Consider the following 20,273-nt stretch of genomic DNA (forward strand, 5'->3'; position numbering starts at 1 on the left):
CATTGCACCGAGTTTAACTTTAACATCATTAACTTCGTCGCTCACAAACTCAACCGCTTTTTTCACATCAGCTATCTGTTTGGCATTTTCAATGACCGTTTCTTTCATGCTCGAGATCGCTTGAGCAGTGTTTTTCACCATTTTTTCACGACACCTGTAGGATCCATTTCTGATTCCAGATAATCGTGTAAATTTTCGCTCAAAAGCTTATTCGTGGCTGGTTGCGTTACCGAGGTAGCTTGATTAGCATTGGCTTGAATCACGTTGTTGTTTTTCCTTTTTATAGATTTTCCCATTGTCAGCCATTGCAAATGATGTGGCAGTCAATTACAAAGCGACATATAACCGAAAATATAACTTACTGCACTACAGAACAAATTATACGTACTGACTTTGCCGAGCTCTCTTAAACACGTGTAATCAGTGCGCCATCTTGGCCCCCCCCTCCAGGGTTCTTTCAGTCAGATATATAAACCATTAATGACATCACCAGAGCAGACGAAAGGAAAGGACAAAATCTCCTTGCAACCGATTTATCACTCACTGTCTTCTACACCAATCTTTCATTCAGTCCTGTGCGTTTGTGCAAAAGGAAAAGCACATCAACGTCTATCAAAACCCACTGTAACACTTTATTCTGCCCCTGTGACGTTTTCTCCTTTCTCCTGCCCTTCACGTCTCAATTCTCAGTGTGATGTCATCCAAAGCCATTTTAATTGAAATGTGCATTAAACAAATGGAGCCCGGTGTGAGCGCCTGTGCGAATAGAGAGAAAGTGGCAGAGAGACGAAGGGACACGAAGACAAGGTTGAATTGATAGAGACTGTATAAATGAAAGCCTAGCGCTGATGTCTGAGCATCTGTCACAGCGAGCGAGGGCTTTGGAGTGAATAGATGCACCATTTTCCTGTGTTCACTTTCCGCTGTGCTTTTGATGTGACAGCGGATCGCAGTCACCCACCGAGCGCGGGGTATAAAGTTGTTGCTCTGTCGACCTCTTCAAATTTCTCTGTCGCTATCTGTTTTCTCACCTCTCCCCATCTCTCTTTTCTTCGGTCATACTTTGCCAATTATTTTGCTCTCAGCCACTGTGTGATTGCACTTAAATCGCCGGCCAGTGTTTGGACTGCTCACCCTTTGAAAGGAGGCAGAGTGAGGAATAAGAATGACGGGAGAGAAATTTGGAAGATAATGGGATGGAGTGATGCGGGGCAGGAGAAGACATGGAGGGAGGAGAGGCGTTTTGTTGACACTAGTGTAGCTTTAAAGCATACTATAGTGAGCTGCCTACTGTAGGCAGCGGTTAAAAAACATCATACTTCTGACTAGAAGGCTGTTTCAAAAAGGAGTCTCCTTATATCGCCTTCTAAGATATCATGTTTACGCCGGATTTCAATGAGACAACATTGAATGTACAGCGTCTTTTACGTAAAGAGAATCACATAAGTGTTTTTTTACTGAATATGAATTAAATTAATTGAATTAATGTCTTATTTAAATCAACCCTTAGCATGGGTATAGCTATAGGGAATAAACCTGTTGACAAATTGACTGAAACGAAACGTTTTTTTAACATAATAAACATTTGTCTTTTGAAAAGTTATTTCTCGTTTCATGATGATTTTCAATAGAGAGCTAAGGAAGCAGAGAGCTGGATCGAGAGCTCAACGTTCCAGTAGGAGAACATTGATGCTTCCTGGTTTTTGCATTGCATTGTGGGAATTTTTAGGGAACAAACGTTTGCAGATTCCCTGATCAGTGCAATGACTATTGAACAAGGGAGATGATCGAGACACACCGTTGCCATTGAATTGCAATTTTAGTGTTTTTAGGGTTCAAACCCCTTTATTTACCCCTATATAGTATTATCAGTTTCGTGTACTTGTAACAAGACTGCATTTTAATTTAAGGTTAAGTGTATGAAATTTAGCGACATCTAGCGGTGAGACTCTGAATTGCAAGATACAGAACTAAGACGTCGTCACGTCTGTGCCAAAGGAGTAAACATGGTCATAAAACTTGTTTTGTAGAGCAGTTTGTTCGTTTAGGGCTACAGTAGAAACAAGGCGAATTCCATGCAAGGAGAGCAATCTATAGATAGAAAATATTATTCTAAGGTAATAAGAACATAAACCTTCTTTATGTAAGCTTCTTTATGCTTTGTATATTATATTGCATTTCTGTCAATAGATCGTCCGAGACATCTCACTGCGTTTGCTCTCCAACAACATCCTGATCAGCTTTTTTTCTTACAATGAAGTGACGTCTTTGCTTTCAGCTCTATAAAAGAGGTTTTTGAGAGGCTGTGGTGCTATTTGGAGGATGGACGCTTTTGAGAAGGTGCTTCCCACTTTCTTTCTCATCTCCTCTAATTTTTAAATGAATCCTTAACTTGTTTGCATTTGCATTAACTGCTGGATTATGTTAATTGCCAGGCTTCTCTTGGCAGAGCCACTGTTTGATATTGTAATGGAGACGAGGTTAGCGGAGAGTAGCTCATTTGCTGGAGCACCAGGAGGGATCGGCACTCATTCAGTAGCGTTTTTCTTTACTGACGTGCATGGCAAATTGAATTGCGGCTGTTGAAGAGGATGCAAGTTCCCCCCGGCTAATTCTCTCATTGTTACCTTTGGTACCCACGCAGGTTGCTCACTTTATCAGCGCTCATGGGCACCTCACAGAAGAGATTCTCCATTGCTGCCAATCCACGTTCACACAAGCACATACAGAAGTTTGAGCTATATAAAGTATCTATCTATACAGCTTCATAAAGGAAATGAAAGCTTGTTTCTTAACTTCTTCAATTCGTCAAACTTCACGTTGATTTGCTGCGAAAATGAAATGTTGCACATGTGACAGAATCAGTAAGAACTGTTAGAAGCAGACATTTTTGGTTTCCCTGTTTCATTTCTAAACAGGGAGGTTGTCAGTCTCAGCGGTTGGGGAAATTGCACCACTCCTGACCTTTATCAAGTTGTTTCAAGTCGATAAGTGGACAGCTGGCTAAAGAGGGAATCTTTGTGGCATCCTAGTCGTGCCATCTGCTCAGGTTCTGAACCCACGTGACGTTTAACAAGCTTCAGCTGCACACTTTAGTGGCTGTCCAAAATATATTTTAGTGAATCGGAGGCAACGACACAGGCTGGTAGACTTCACGTGTAAAATTGTCCTCTCGCTCTGCAGGCTGCAACTCATCTCTGAGATTGAAGCTCCTGGTGTTCTTACACCCTAATCCGGCCCAGATATATGAATGACTACTAAATCAGCTTGACGTTTGAACTTGCTGGCATGTCTATCGACATGCACCGTGCGTCCCCTTGCATTGAATGTTGTTTCAAATTGCTCTACAGAACGTGTTCTGTAAATTATTTCACTCATTCGTGAAAACGTGACGACATCTTTGTCCTTTTTCAGCCTCCGTAGTGTTTCGAAAGGGAGCCGTGGAGTGAGCCGTTTGTTGCAATTCACAACGTCACCGCAAGATGCTGCTAAATTTCATACACTGGACCTTTAATATTACAGCCAAAAATATAGATTGGAGAAGATACAGCACAAAAAGAGACGGTCACAGATAAGTGTTTTGAGTTTAGACAGCTTCACAAGTGTGCGGATATCATCATTTTACAACCGTCGCTCATCCAATTATATTTATTATGCTTTTGTTTTTAACTAATGTTTTCCACAATGTGACACAGCACTTATGCCAGACTTATTCATTTGTTATGAATATTTTTTTCTCATCGTCAATTTTAAATAAAGAAAATGTTCAACTGAGATCAAATAGCCTACCTTTTCATTTATAAAGTATTTAATTACTGTAGCTGTCACATTAACACATCATTTTATAAGAATGTAATGTCGCACATTTCTGGATTGAATTTGCAGATACAAATAGATCACAGTTATGAATATAGTAACTGCGTCCAAGTAGATTTTGGTCATACTCCTGCCTGAAAGGTCCATTTATATTTCCTCTTATTAAGTTAAGTCATACGTTTTGAGCTCAGACAAGTTGAGAACTGAGATGTCTCAATCTCCTTCTCCGTTAGTCTTGGTCCGCCGGAGAAGTGAATGTTAATAGCTCGAGATTAGCGCTAGCTCTGTGCTTCAGGCCTGATTTGGTGACTTAACTCAAAGAGCTTAAATGAAGTAGTTGTTTGATGCCATCAATAGCTTTATGCCTTACAAGTTAGGAATTTGATGTTGGCATGGAAACAGCTAGCTGTTTCCATGGGACCTTGTTGAGTGGTTGTTATGGTAACGAGCTCATTTCTGTAGAATATGATAGCTAATATTTAAATATCGATTCGTGGTCCTCTGGGGAGTGTGGGTTTCTTGTTTGTTTGGTATGCGTCTATGCTAAGACGAAAGACGATTATTGAATTTCCCTCATTACTGAGATCGTAATGTATAATGGTTATATCGAGTCGGAGATGATTGCGGGGGCGTACGTGGTGCTACGGTAGTGACGATTGTCCCTCAGGTCCTCGCCTACATACATACTTGCACGCACTCCTCCACAAAAGCATCTCCGTATCCGAATGTGCAAACTCCTACACTATCATCATCTCTTCCAGACACACAACGTCAGAGCACAAGAACAATCAGAGATGCCCAAGTGAAAGAAAATCCCACTCTCTTTATCCTTGTCATCCTTTCCCTGCGTCTTCCAGCCTTCTCTCTCCCTCTCTGCTGTGATTTATAAGGTCCTCCCGCTTGTTCATCAGGGTGTAAGAGACACAGTTGGTCCCCTTATTAAAAAACCCAGCGGAGGGCCACCACCTCAGTCCCAGCACTCCCCCTTAGCCTCATTTGACTATTTCCTTTTATTATTCTGTCTCCGCATCTAACATCTGCGATTCTTCAAAGCACGGCAGAAGTAACCCCCTGTTAAACAGTGCCGTCCTTTCTCCGTTTCCTTTATTTCTTTCCTTTGTTTAATTTGCATCGCCATCTTCTGTCGTTGCTTCTTCGTGACTCATTTTTTTCACACACAGTTTCTTATTCCATTAGTATTATGTAAGCCACGGCGTGCCCGCCCTACCCTACGCTGCTGTTTCATTAGCATCATGAAACTCAGCAGTGATAATATGTGAGCAAACAGGAAGTTGAATAATTGAGCTCTTGTCAGGCAAACCTTCTTGCTGGAACCCAAAGGGCCACTTTTTAAGTGTGTTGGTACATTCACTTGAAGCTTACTGTTACAATTTGTTTTATTTATTTATTCAGGGCCAAATGTGGTGAAATAGAGACAGACGGATGTAAACTGATTCATGAAGGCTTTTAACATAAACTAGCTATCCATAAAAGCCATACTTTGAGAGACGGCTTGAAGGTCTGTACTTTAGATTATAATGGCATGGGGTTTCTTTTGGGCCAGCGGATCCAAGAAGCACTTTCTACATTTTATAGCAGATACGGTTGGTAGGATTGCTGAGTGGATGGGGAAATCAAGAACGTTTACTGGTATAGTTACATCAGCTCGTCTGACAGGGTGTTAACAGCAGTATGAACTAACAGTGATATCTATTGATTTTTGAGATTACCTAACTTATTTGTAGCAAAACGTACAACCAAAATATTTAATAAGAGGATGGGAATTTGTAGAATTTTCTTTCTTCCCTCTATGGATGAGGATTCCATCTGCGCTTGCTTATGGCTTACAGATGGGCAGTGTCACTTTAATAATTCGGTCTTGATTAGATATTCCTCGATTGGTGTCAAATAGTAATAAGCAATTCAGGCTGTTTACTTCATAAGAGCGTGTACTTCCTGCAGGCAATTTCAAAAGCACTTTACCTGTGGTGACAAGGTGCAGTGAAACAGAAGCATTTCATCGGTTGCTATCGGCACAGTTTATTGTGATGACCTTCCGATGGCTGACTGGGTGAATGGCTGAACCCCATTGAATGTTGAAGATGTGCAGCGCTGGATTCTTGGAGGGGGGGGGACATGGTGCAAGAAGCACCAGATGCAGCTCATCAGGCGTTGTTAGCAGTTTTCCATTTACATGACATTTTACAATAATTTACATTTACGCATTCGGTAGATGCTTTTATCCAAAGCGACTTACATTGCATCATACTATACATTTGTTTCTGATTATGTGCAATCCCGAGGGATCGAACCCATTACCTCGCCGTTGCTAATCCCATGCGCTAACCACTGAGCCACAGGAAAAGAGTTCGCATCATCTTTAATATACTTCTGAGTTTAGATGGCTCTAGTGAAAAGTTTAGGCACACCTTTTTTTACTCCTCCTTATAATTCTGAATGACTCCTTTTCACATCTTAAAATGATCAAATAGTTTACACTATAAAATAACGCAAATATGCATATTATGGGGTCATGCTTATACGCTTCATTGTTTTCTTACTCTTGTACTGCAAGTGGTTTGGGGTAAAAAGTTAAATGCATCTGCTAAATGAATAAATGTAAATGAATTAAAACTACCCAGTATTTTATTGTTTTCTTCTGCCAAGATAACAGCTCTTCACACTCTTAGCTCCAAACCAACTACATGAGATGACACATGCGATGCTTTTTAAGTAGTATTTGAGGAGTTTCCAAGTATTCTGGGCACTTGTCGGCTTGCCTTTCCTTCAATGTCTGGTCCAACTTGTTCATTTAAATAAGTAAATGAAATGTTAGTGTTTTAATGAAGTTCAAACGTAGGTGCAATATTTGTCTACAAACAAATTTTGCCCGTTTAAGTGTAGACCTCAGGGGTAAATGTTTTTAAGATCCTTACAAACATAAATTCAGTCCAAACTTTTGAAGGGCAAGGTAGAGTTCTGTGTTATATTTATTACCGTCCAATTAAATGTATTCGATACGTTTTATTGCTGCAAATATTGTTATTGTTGTCATAAAGCCAAGTTTTATCATGTTTTTTCACAGCCTCCAAGGTTCTGTTTTCAGACTGAACATCTGACTGCCGCTATCAACACTAGCAACACACAAAGACATCTAGCAGTAATAGGATGGAGAATTTGATGTTGGGTTGACATTGTGGTAACAAATGGAAGTGTGTTGTCAGTACGGCACTAAAATGCACTGCTGCTGAGATGGAGAGTGATGATGTTTCCACATGAGTGTGTGAATCTTTTAGCAATGCTAAAGCAGGACGGTTGAATAAGAGCATCTTAAATAAAATAAATGTACAAATAATTGATAATGTGTAAACAAAGCTAAACAAATATTTTAAAAAGTTACTGTGTTTACACTATTAGATAAAGTGTTAGAGGATGCGTGTACATTATGTAAACAAAGCAAAACAAATATTTTTATATAAAATTTACACACAAATACATATTGTCAATTATTTGTACATTTCTTTTTTTTAAGATGCTCCTATTCATAATATATATATATATATATATATATATATATATATATATATATATATATATATATATATATATATATATATACACAGATTAACCACGTGGACACCAGATTTAAATGAGCTTTTATTTTTAGATTTTTTTGTTTTTATGTTATTTTTTTTACTTATATGCTTGTGTCATTTTCATGTTGCTATATAATATTAATATATTTTGCTTTACATTCTTTATTTTATATTTTTCCAATTATTTTTCGGTCAATATTCGATTTTACTTCAGTAAACAAAATACTTTCACATTTTTTATTTTAGTCAACTAAATTAACCTTGGTGCACACATCACACTCTTCTTAACAAAAGCTGCATTTGTATGTTGATGGATCTGCAGTCATGTCAGGTCATAAACGTGCACAGGAGAGCTCAAATCTTAGAATTTGCTAATATTGCATATTTTGGAAAAAAGTTGCTAGAGGATGTAAGAGGCTGAAAGGAGACAGTGGACAAATCAGAGGTTGCAGAGGACATAAAAAGGTTGTTCTATCTTGAGGCAGTAAGTTGGATAATAAGAAGGTTGGGTTGGAGCAGCCCTGCAGGAAAGAAACCTGTTTAAATGTTAATGGGATCAAAAGAAAATGACTTTGAGTGTGTGTTTAATTGTTCTTGAACTCTACCCTCAAACTAACCTGATCTCTTCTCTCTCCCTGCAGTGATTCCGGACACCCTGGCTGTGACGGCCTCTGCTCAGACTCTCTCGAAAGTGGAGGGGGACATGCTACAGCTAAGCTGCGAGGTAACACGGCAGACAACCCAGCACACACATGTGTCTGTGGGCTGGTACATGCGCCCCTCGGATGAGCCCGATTCAGCTCCGCGTGACCTGGTCACCCTGTCTCGGGACTTCGTTCTGCGACCCGGTGGACAGTACCGTCAGCGTCTGTCCTCAGGAGACCTGCGATTGGACAAGACAAGTGCCACCTCCTACCGTCTCACCATCTACAAGCTACAGCCCACAGACCAAGGAGAGTTCTACTGCGAGGCCTCAGAGTGGATCCAGGACCCAGATCGCTCTTGGTTCTCGCTGACACGGAAAGAGTCGGAGAAGACCTCTGTCAAAGTGCAGCCCACAGGTGAGTGGATTCTTTTGAATCACCCATGCAATACTTTGATGTCATATAGCCGTGGAAAAAATGAAGAGACCATTCCAAATCTTCATTTACCCTACATTATTGCCCAGTGTCTGTTGAATTTTAACAAAATCAAACCTCAGGAGTGACAAGGTCATCAAACAGCAAGGTGAAAGACTTACAGCATGACAAGACACATGCAAACTGATAAAAATCCAGGTTATGTATTTTCTAAATGCATATAAACATATTACTGTTGTATTGCTTAAAAGTGAACACAAACTTGTTTTCTATGCAGTATTTGAGGTCTGAATAAATACAGAGCACCTTTTCTGTTATTTCGGCCTGTTTCTCCAGTTTTCATTTTCTGTCAATTAATGCAAGTAAAAACAATATTTTTATTTGAAATTTCGGAGAAATGTTGCAAGTAGTTCACAGAATAAAACAAAAACAATAATTTACCTAAACACGTACCTATAAATAGTAAATTCAGAACAACTGAAAATGTTTTTGGGAGGAAAATAAATTTCGCGGCTGGATGTTGATCGCAACAAGTGAGATGCAATTGACAAGCAATGAGTTGTGAATTTGTTTCTACAGAATTCGTGAAACAGTGAAACATTAATGTAAGACCCTGTACTAGGTTTTTTTTGGATGTTTTAAAGCAAAAAGCTTCAATATTTCACCTTTAAAGCAATTCAAATCACGCTTGTGGATTTTAATCCTGTAAATCGAAATGATATGTTTGCCAGAGAAAGCTATTTTAAGCTTATTTGGCGAACAATATAGTGTGTCTCAATGTTAACAAGCAGATCGAAACAAAACACAGTCCCAAAGAGGTGGTTGATCCTCTTAACATCAAAGCAGCTATCATACAGACCAGGTGTCTGCTCTCATGACGCCACTCGACTCATTGATATCACATGTCATTGAGGTTATCATAGCGTACTGAACACACAGGTGTTTCTTCATATCAGGTAATGAGCCAGTCACGTTGACTCATCTGACTCCAGGACATCTGTGGATTAACACACAGAGCCTCTCTGACATCTGCTTGATGACCAACGCTGTCGAAGCGTAGTCCCTCCCAAAAATGAAACATCTGTCATCATTTATTCTCCCTCATTTCTTTCCAAACATCCATGAAGTTCTTTAAAATGTGAATTTTGTTAAGATGCATGCCACTTTTGACTTCTGCACAACAAAAAGATAGAAAAAATGACTTCAGTGACTCATGAGGCACACAAGAACCCGTTACATCTGATGTCATTGACATCAAACCCAGCGCGACACTTTTGAACGTGCCAATTTTTATATGAAAGCTTTGGTCGTTTTTCAGTGAATAACACATTTCAGTTTGTCCGTAACACACAGTATATAAGGCTGTTGTTTGGGGTGAAATATTTCTTCAGCACAATGCAGAGCATGTCATACATCTAAACCCCCGGTTCTCTGGGATACCCATATTTCACAAGACCGAGACTGGGGCAGAATAATGTCTCCCTCATCTCTGCGACAGTCCATTACTTTCCAATTTATTACAGAAGCCTCTGTCTGTCCTGAGCATGAGACAGCATGTACAGCGGACACAAACCCTGTCGCTGTCTGACTGACTGATCACAGGGCTGTAACTCAATCTCAAAGCGCACAGGCACAGCGGTTTTGATGGAAATGGGAGGCGACAGCACAACTCCTCATCGAACACGCGGAAGGGCCGGGAGCTAGAGGTCGCTTTTTAATTCTGCCTGTTTTATCGGTCAAGGGTCCTGAGAAGGGTGTGTTGTACGGAAGGGTGCTGTAGAATGGATGGATAAGGGCACCTTTACAGAAATATTATTCATCCTCATGTGATTCCAAATCTGTCGTTCTTCTGCAGAACACAAAATAACATTTTGAAGAAGTGGCCTACTGACTTCCATTTGTATGGACACCCAACCAATATATTTTTTACAATATGTTGTTTTGTGTTTCACAGAAGTAAGAGTCCTTTACAGGTTCAGTATTGAACCACATGAGAATTTCTTTTTGAGTGAACCATCCTTTTTTAGCTACATGAGTAAAATAGCCTGTTAATATTAAGGCTCCGAGAAATTCTGGATTTATAAGTAATATATCTGCTGGAAGAAATGTTGTCTGTAAGTGGAAAAAAAAAATGCTACAAAAGCTTAGAAGTTGGAAGCTTTTAAAGCTTACATTGTTCAGTGATTCAATTGCATATTATAAACTCATTAATCCTGTTTATTGTTAAGTGCCTTTTTGAAAGTCAGTGTACAGAACCATTTACAGTAAATGGTTTATGAAAGCTTTTAGAGAACGTCATCTGTTTTACTGTAAGCATTGTAGTGCCCTAGTTTGTCAGATACTGTACTTTGAAACAAGACACACAATGACGGTGACAGCCCACTAATGTTCAGAGCAAATAGCCAATTTATACTGGGCTCAAATTCAGTCATGTTGAAATATAAAGAGATTCAACTTCAGATTCCTCAGGGTCACAGAGACCCTTATTTGTTGTCCGTTTTTTTTAAAAGATGCTGGTTTATGGAGCTTGTTTAAGACTTTATGGTGAGATGCATTTTTAATTTGAGTTTAAGGTGAGTCAAGGTGAAGTCATTACTGGTCTATCCTTGTATACGCAGGCCGGTCTTCATCTGACTGAGATTCTCATTAAAAATTCCAGAGAATATTTCGAGAGCAACACTGAGACGGAGTAAGACAGATTTGTGTCTGTAATCCCCTTTTCTAGCTGGCTGCGTCCAAGTCCCCTTCCAGCCAGACAAGACGGTCACAATGTTCTCTGTGTACTAGCCAGTGGCCTTTTAGGCAAGGAAGATACAATTGAAAACGCACATGCCAGTGCAGCAGTGATTGAGTGGATTTCCTGTGAGATAACGCTTGTGTATTTTCATTTTTGGATGACCGAGTTGAATGGGTTTTAGTTTGTTGCTTGGATTCTAGTTGTTGGTTTCCAGCTGGTCATAAGGGCAGTCCATATAAACCATGGCAAGCACAGTAGACCAAAAATCAACAACATATGGCATGATGGTGACTGGTTTTGGAAAAATGGTCAATGGCCACCAAGCCAATGACCGGCTTGGACCAGCTAATACCCAGATTGGACTTTGATAGAAACCATCCAAAACACAGATACCAGTTTAAGCTGAATTTTCCAATAGGGGTCTTCGAGTTCAGCAAGACTGCCACAATCATGTGCGATTTCTCGGTTTTGCATAAAAACGTTGACATTAACTCGATGCACACCATGTGTCCCATTCACAACACGTGTTAACGTTTGTGTGTCTCATCTGCGTGTTAATGTGTTTATTGCTCTGATGAACTGTGGGGGAAAACAGAAGTTTTGAGGTAAGCATTAATAGGACATCAAACGGGCCATTGAAGCACGTAGAACAGCAGATCGAGGGAGTAGTTTTGTGGCGAAGCTTTTGGCAACGAATCCCACACAGCAGCTTGTGTTCACGCACCCACCTTTCAGTTACCATAGTTATAACTGCACCCATCACAACACAATTGCCTCTTTCTCTCCGGTTATCTACCATACAAATCTACTGTATTATGCATACTGAATAATAAGGCAGTCATTCACGTAGTTAACCCTAAACAGTTAACCCTACATTCTGCCCATTTTTTATTCTTTATTGATGTGACTTTTAAAGCCTCTCTGTCATAAAGATTTGCTCATAGTCATGGCATTGTTCTTAAAGGGATAGTTCACCCAAAAAATATAATTCTTTCATTATTTACTCAAACCTGTATGAGTTTCTTTCTTCTGCAGAACACAAAAGACCTTTTGAAGAATGCTAGTAATCAAACAACACTGGCCCGCATTGACTTACATTGTATGGACAAAATAACACTGATACATTTAAATATCTTTGTTTATGTTTCACGGAGAGAGTAATAAACAGATTTTGAACAATACAAGGGTTAATAAAAAACAAAATGTTTCTTTTTGGGTAAACTCTCTCTTTAAAAAATTACAGTAAGTTATAAAGGACTTTACAAGCAGATGAAAGGTTGTCCTTGAGTTGGATGACTAAGAAGACTTTGAGTAACTTGTTTACAAAGCACTTCTGTATTTCTTGTCTGTCAGTCATCACTTCCAGGATAAGTGGAAATTCCAAAGTGGAGTTAACATACTCTCCATCTTATATCAATTTGTACTCAAACCACTTCCCTCACCTCGCGCTTTCGAGCACATCACCACAAATTGTGGGATTACTTGCTGAATAATTTATAAATGTACCTACATTTTTTAAAAGTGGAAACATTCCACTTGAAGAAAAAACTTTTTGTTCCTGATCTCTTTTATTTTCCAATCGAGAGCTTAAAGGGATACTCCACCCAAAAATGAATTACTCACCCTCTAGTTGTTCCAAACATGTACACATTTCTTCTTTATTTGGTTTAACACAAAAGACGATATTTTGAGGAATGTAGGAAAACAAACAGTTCTGAGGCACTTTTGACTACCATTTAAATTTTTCCGCTATGGCAGTCAATGGTGCTTCAGATCTGTTTGTTGCTAGCATTATTTCAAAATATCTCTCTTTGTGTTCAACTGAACAGAGACATTTATACATGTTTGGAACAAATAGAGGGTAAGTAATTCATGACAGAATATAGATTTTGGGTTGAGTATCCCTTAAGTTTAATGGCTTTAATATGTACTAGCATGTCTTTCACTCAAAATATAAGCAAAATATGAATAAACAAAACCCGTTGGCTTAAAGCTAGCTCGTGCTCAGATCGGGCTCTTCATGTGGTTAGTTAGAATGTTGGCAGCAGGTGCCCGTCCAAAGACCCGCTCCCGTCCATAGTACCAGAGATCCCGACCGCTACCATCTTTTAACCCAAAAATCTTATCCCGCAGACCTCTAATATGGAGCATTTTCATTCGGAATGTCACCTATTGACTGCTCTCCTTTTCATTGCCACATGAAAGGTACATGCTTCTCACTATAAAAGTGACTATAACATCAGATAGACAGAGAGTTTGAACCTTAGAAATGTGCCACGACTTTACATATTTTTTTTAATGGACTAGTATTTGTTCGTTTTGATAATGATAATGAGTTGTCCATCATGAACCATCCTTTGTTCTTAGATATGGAACGTAGTGATTATCCACTCATGGTATGAAAACCCGATTTGGGATTGGAAAAGCCTTTTCTCCTTATCCTTGCACCTTTTTTCAACTATAATTCAGTATATTCCTTTGGGCTTATACATTTAAATTGTTAAAGATTATGCTCTGTAAAACCATCAAACATACGCCACCATTTTTTTCTCACTGCATTTTTCCTGACTTGTTCCCACGTGCACCTATTTATCTTCAGTGCTAATTAATCTGTCTCAAGCATGCAGATTTGGGCCTAATACGTAGACCGGCTCCAGTCAGGCGGCCAATAATGTCCTAATAGAGCATCATGCTGCTTTAATACAGAAGTAGAGAAACAACAGCCACTGGCCTTTTTCCTGTGATCTGTAAATTCTTTTTTTAGCACAGGCATGTTTACTGTGCCATCATTTTGGAGAGCAGAGCGCAGCGTGAGAGGCAAATAATGACTGCATGTAAAAACACACATCATCACCCCGCTGTACATTTCCTGAGTTCCCGCTCTGCGAGAGAGACGCGTAGTTTTCGCAGCGAGAGGGATGTTCAGGAAGCGTGTTGTAGTAATTAGAGCCCAGGGCAATCACCTCTGAAGACGTTAAATGAAGTGAAGAAATGCTGTTCTGATGAGCACAAACTGTGTGTATCATTTAGAAATGAGTCTTCTGATGAGTCTTGAGTACTGAGACAAAATGGGCTGCAGAAGTGAAATCATAAAAGTTTATGTATCAGAGCGCTAGTTTGGATAAATCTTTTGAATGTCTTTGACTTCGAACATGTTGACAGCGGTTTACGCGAGTTCCTGCTGCTTCCTTTTTGTGTGTTTCTCCTGGCGTATTACTTTATATGAGCCATACATTTTTTAAATTATGAATATTGCCTAAAATTGCATTCACTTCAGTGCAAGCAAGCAAACAATTTGCAATAGAACATAACAACGTATTATGGTTTTGAAAGAATAAACAATCAAAACATAATTTTGCTAAATAACAAAGAAAATCTTTTAAAATGGTGCATTTTGTTTAAAACATTCTAGTCTAGTCTTACTGAATACTTTCTGATTTGCTTAAAAGTAGCTTGAAGAGTCCGTGCCTATAAATAAGGATAAAGGATTCATTAGATTTTTTTAAGTAAGCTTCAGTTTAAATTATTGTGATGTGTGCAGAAGTTCATCTACTCTACATGTTAAACACTGCAAATGTTTATCTCTCTTCCTCTCACAGACCGGGACTTCAGTATCCAGGTAACCACAGAGCGCCGGGCCTTCACGGCTGGTGAGCCGCTGGAGCTCCACTGCACCATCGACGCGCAGAATGTTCCAGAGCGCTTCTTCTCGGTGTCGTGGGTCTTCAGCAGCTCGCCTGTAGCCGTGATAGGGCCCAGCGCCGTGCCCGTAATGGGACCCAACTACTTGGAGCGGGAGGCGGCCGGCCTCCTGACCGTACGGAAAGAGAGTCCCTCCGTCCACCTGCTCAAACTGCAGCGGCTGCTACCTGAGGATTCAGGGAAATACATCTGCAGAGTGACCGAACGGGAAAAGACGCTCACTGGGGAATTCATCGACCGCAACAAACGATCCCGTAATGTTCAGATCACTGTTACTCCTCTAAGTGAGTATCACGCCTCCTGATTGGCCCTCCGGCGGCTCTATCGCTGGTTTTGACTGGGCCCTTGAGTCCTCAACCGATACCTCTCAATGGTTCAGTTATTAAATGAAAATATCACTCGGTCACCCTAAAGTGGATTATTTTGATCTTGTATACCTCATAACATGACAGTTAAAAAATAGAAGAGTTCAAAAATCGATTTAGTAATATTGTGTAGGTAGATAACAGGTTGGACTTCTACAATTTCTAGTGAAGGGACTGGCTGCTATTTTTATAGTTCCCTTCTTATTTACTCTTGAACATGCTACTGTAAATACTGCTTAGATTACATGTATCTGTTTAAATGCTCTTCAGATATTTTGCCCTAAAAAATACTTCTGTATCAGATTAACACTCTATTAAAACATCTAGTTAGCCACTTCGTATGATTAGCTGATGAGAATTCTGTTTTAAGGCTCGCTTGAAGCTTGATGAGCAACCATTTCAAAACAATCTTCCCAGCTCTGTTGAAAGGCTTGAATGGGTAATATAATGTGTCCTGTATATATATATTTTGGTGCACATTTCTTGCACAACTGCAGAGGCCTAAAAATCCCTTGAAATAGCTTGCGTTTCAAGTGAGAGCTACTCAGAAAAGCCAAGACTAACAGCCATGAAATGAAAGAGCAGAATGGGAGAGAACGCCGTCCGCTGTTGCCCAAAGTCCCAAAAGTGGCTTTGCCGTGCCCATGCAAAGATGCCACAACTGGGCTCAAGGGATTGATGGAGAATTAGATGAGAAATAAGAGGTTAATCAAAGGGTTAGTGCGTATCCATCTGCTCCACTTAGACCTTTCTAGCCTCTTCCAGCCCAGAACAGCTCCAGGAGGGAGGGTCTTCTCACTCTCAATGAGTCCTTTCCAATTCAGGCATCTTTCCTTCTGGATGTCGAGAAAGCACTGGAGCGGAGCCATCAGATTCTGTACTTTGAGAGGAAATCTGTGAATCTTTGAATCTCTCAGGGCATCTGCTTTAACAGGGTCCGGAAGGATCTCCAGCCATTAGTCTTAAATGTGTATTAAATAACATCAGTTCCACCCCTCGCAGTCTAGTGCCAATTAACCTATTAGGATGGATCATACAAAGAAGGAACGGACACGTTCTTGAATGAAGCACTTTATTAGAAGATGCTTTGCTCTTTTTTTTATTTAATCCCACCAGAGGCCGTCCGCAGTATTTGTAAGGTTATTAGGGCGGTAGATTGATAACTGCAGCATTTGAGACAGCATTTTTGGCACTCGTATTCGCTTTCTTCTGCTGCTATAGACCTCACATACCACCTGAGAAGATCTTATAGACTGTACATGTCAGGAGTGTCTAAACAAAACTGACATATTACAACTGAAGCAGGGGCTTGGTTTTCCCTCGCATGCCTAAATACTGTACGACAGTGATAGTGTTACAATCAAATGTACTGAGAGAAAATACTGAAAGGTTAGAGTGTCTAATAATAGAGTGTATGATAGACTATAATATAGTGTATAATAGAGTGTATGGTCTTATTGCAGCTCCTTTGAGAAATTACACACATTATAAATTGAAGAAGTTTCATAAATGTTTTTGCCTTTGCTACATAAATTCAAAGCCACTGTGGTTTGTTGGACCGTTAGAGATGTTGGAGTTCTCAGTAGGTTTTGTCATGTAGGATGGCAGCTGCTTTTTAAACATAGCCATGCATGACCCAGTTTTGTTGTGACTAGTTGCTCTTGTAGGAATGTGTTTTTTATGTGTAAAATCTTTGGAAATGTCTGTAAAGGCTTTGATCTACACATGATCTCTTGGGTTATAGACATCTTGATTAGGAAGCTCTCCCGAAGGCCCGTTGATCTGAAGTTTAAAGTAGGCTGCTATAGAGCAAGATGTTTAGCAACAACATTATACATGTTAGACAGCTTACAGCAGATAGAAGCTGCTTCATGGTTTTATTTATAATAATACATTAGGGTTCATTATTGGTCCATTTTATCTAAGATTTGACCTGTAAATTAAATGTAATGTGTGTTTAAGATTCGTTCATTTGCCGTGTTAAGGGATAAGCAAAAACAACAGTTTAGTCATAATTGTTTCACCCTTAGGTCATTCTAAACCTGTATATGACTCTTTCTTTTGTGTAACACAAAAGAAAAATATATTTTGAGAAATGTCTCAGTGGTTTTGTGTCCATACAATGGAGTTCAATTGGGGCAGTGTTGTTTGGTTCTTCAAAATATTGTTTGCGTTCTGCAGAAGAAAGAAAGTCATACAGGTTAGGAATCACGTGTGGGTGAGTAAATGATGAAATAACTTTTTTGTAAACTATTCCTATTAGTATAGATGGGAGCTTTGTATAACTTTTCTATGCTGGCTGCCAAGTAAACTTTGCTTTCAGGATACAACTCAGAAATTTGTCCGCGTCAGGCTTTGTTTTATTTCTTGTATAAAAATGCAATAAAATATTAAAAGCTTTTTTTCATATATTACATGAAATATAATTATACTGTGTTGGTCTTTTATAGAATTCTTGTCTCCACTCAATTTCTCTCCACTCTCTTTCATAGGAAGTAACATCACTGTATCATTAATCGGTAACTCTTCAGAGATAATGGAAGGAGAGACCATCCAGTTGACCTGCTTTGTTAACAACACTCTGGGTCCTGTGTCCGTGACCTGGCAGTGGATGGATAAGGAGGGGGTGGGTCCTGCGGTGGAGGTGGCGTCTGTGGACCGTGATGGCACAGTCACACCCGGGTCCACCTTTAGGGAGCGCAGCAGCTATGGGGAGGTCTGGGTGGAGCGGGTTCGGCCTGACACATTCACCCTGTCCCTGTACAATACCCTTCCCACAGATGATGGCCAGTACCGCTGCAGCGCCAGGGAGTGGTCTCAGAGCGGTAATGCTCCCGACTGGATCTGGCAGCAGATCGGAGATGAAATTGCCATTAAGTCCATCACTGTAAAATCAGTTGGTAAGTCAATCAATGTTCTCACTTCTGTGTACAAAATTCTACGTTTGTCTATTACTTCTTATTTATAACAGTTTTTGTTTTATTATTTATTTAATATAAACATATACATTTTTAATTGATTATTAATTATAATAAACCAAAATGTAATAATAATTATATCATATTATTTTGTATTTATTGGGGGCTTCTCAGGTGGCTTAAGGCTCCGGCCAATAGAAATTAGTGTGTTCAATAAGAAATAAAAAATTGGTTTGTTCAATAAGAAGTATAATTTGAGAGAACTTTAAAGACCACATAAACTTTCTGGGGATTACAGGCAACAGCCACACATTATTCATTCTAAGAGCCACCCCAGGCAATGTTGGGATATCAAGCGCAGTATATTTTTACTGTCAACATCACATCATATTTATGACATCATAAATGCTTCTTCCTTCCACAGTACACAGATTCATACAAACACACTTGAGCTCCCACAGTGACAGAAACATGCACTCACTCAAGCACAGCGCAGAGTGAGAAAGGAAGTGACATGTTCACTCGATACAGTAAAGCTGGCTTCCGTCCACATGCACTCAATAGCTGGCTCTTTCTTACAAAGCATCATGTATGTGAGTCCCAGTGGACCACTGCTGCAGTCAGCTCTCCATCACGATCAATAGCCGTGACTTCCCAGTCTGTTTTTTAACTGTGTGTGTAATGAGCATGCACACATATGCTCCAGACAGGAAACAACTTGACTGGGTAGCAAGTTGGCAGGAACAGAGATTGTCAAATGCTCAAAAATGTGACGATGAGTGGTTTTTAGTAAAGATACTTGAAGAATTATTAATAACATACAATATGTTTGATGCATTATCCTGCTGTTTTGTGTTGGCTAACTTTTTTGAGGCTTGAAAATATTTACTTCTATCCCGCAGCTGTGTGCAATAGCAACTATCGGAAAGTATTTGTAGGCTGACTTTCTGAAGTGTGTTCAACTTAATGTGACTCTGCGCAGACTCATCAGCGTTCCAAGAGTGATTCAGGAGCAGTGCTTTCAAATCACACTTGTGGTATTGTAATGTCGTACGCCAATAGGTCTGCGCAGAACACACCGTGTGACTCTCAAATATTGCACTTAGATTGTATCTCAACCATTGGTGATAACTTGGGGCGGGACTACCTGTTTGACCAAACAATGAGCTGCAAGCGTGCAACTTTAAGGTTCATCGTTTTATTCAGCATCTAGTTACATATTTAGCTTTGGTGAGATGACAAAACGTGCCCCTTTTTATTGGTTCCTCTGGTTAATTTATTTCTTTGTGCTTCCTCTGCGATGTCATTGATCATTTTTATTTACTCGGTCAAGATCTGCTTTATTAAAGCATCTCATCAGCTCTGCAGAAAATATCAGTGCAAATCTCTAGACAGCAACTGTGTAAATGTTCATATTAGCCATTCTGTAATTTCTGCCAGATTTAGCCACGCCCTCTTCTAAAGCCCCTCCCACTGAACAAATGCATACAGAAACGTTTGAAGATCTTGAGATGACAGAAAAACAGCAGAACTTGATTTTAATGTCAAATAAAAATATCAAATAAACAGAAACTGTAAACTTTACATGAAAAGTTATTTGGAGATTATTTAAAAAAATATATATATCTCAGTTACACCCAGTGGTCAAATCCAACAAACAAAATTTCAAATTTTTGTGTGCACTTAACACAGGGTGTCATAGAGACAAGTGTGATATTTCAGGACACATACCTTAGCCATATACAGTATGTCAGATGGACAATTTTCTAGATTCTATGAAAAACTTAAGTACTTTTGGCAGGTACAAACATAGAGCGGGTGTGTTAAAGTAAGATCTTTGAAGTAAGTAAATCAGAATTTTCTTTAAATCACTTTAGACTGTAAACACAGATTCATGCTGCGTTCAGTTTGTCTTGGTTTGCTCTTGGTCTGTTGTGTGTTAAGCTGTGACAGGTCTGTCGGTGGTTGGCTGGGTAAAAATAGCCGTGTTGTATGTTCTAGTATTGATAACGGGTGACTCCGTGTGGATGAAGGATCACAACAGGGTGTATAAAGCAGTG

General features: G+C 39.5%; 1 protein-coding gene across 1 annotated transcript in view; it reads left to right on the forward strand.

Annotated features, from left to right (window-relative positions):
* igsf3 (immunoglobulin superfamily, member 3) overlaps positions 1 to 20,273 on the forward strand; it is a 121,660-nt gene that overhangs the window by 70,220 nt on the left and 31,167 nt on the right. Inside the window, exons 3-5 of the mRNA XM_079465121.1 lie at positions 8,054 to 8,473; positions 14,828 to 15,214; positions 17,788 to 18,195. Coding sequence (XP_079321247.1) covers positions 8,054 to 8,473; positions 14,828 to 15,214; positions 17,788 to 18,195 — 1,215 coding nt within the window. The remainder of the gene's footprint in view (positions 1 to 8,053; positions 8,474 to 14,827; positions 15,215 to 17,787; positions 18,196 to 20,273) is intronic.

This window comes from Barbatula barbatula, assembly GCF_947034865.1.
Source record: "Barbatula barbatula genome assembly, chromosome: 9".
In the NCBI taxonomy this organism is placed as follows: domain Eukaryota; kingdom Metazoa; phylum Chordata; class Actinopteri; order Cypriniformes; family Nemacheilidae; genus Barbatula; species Barbatula barbatula.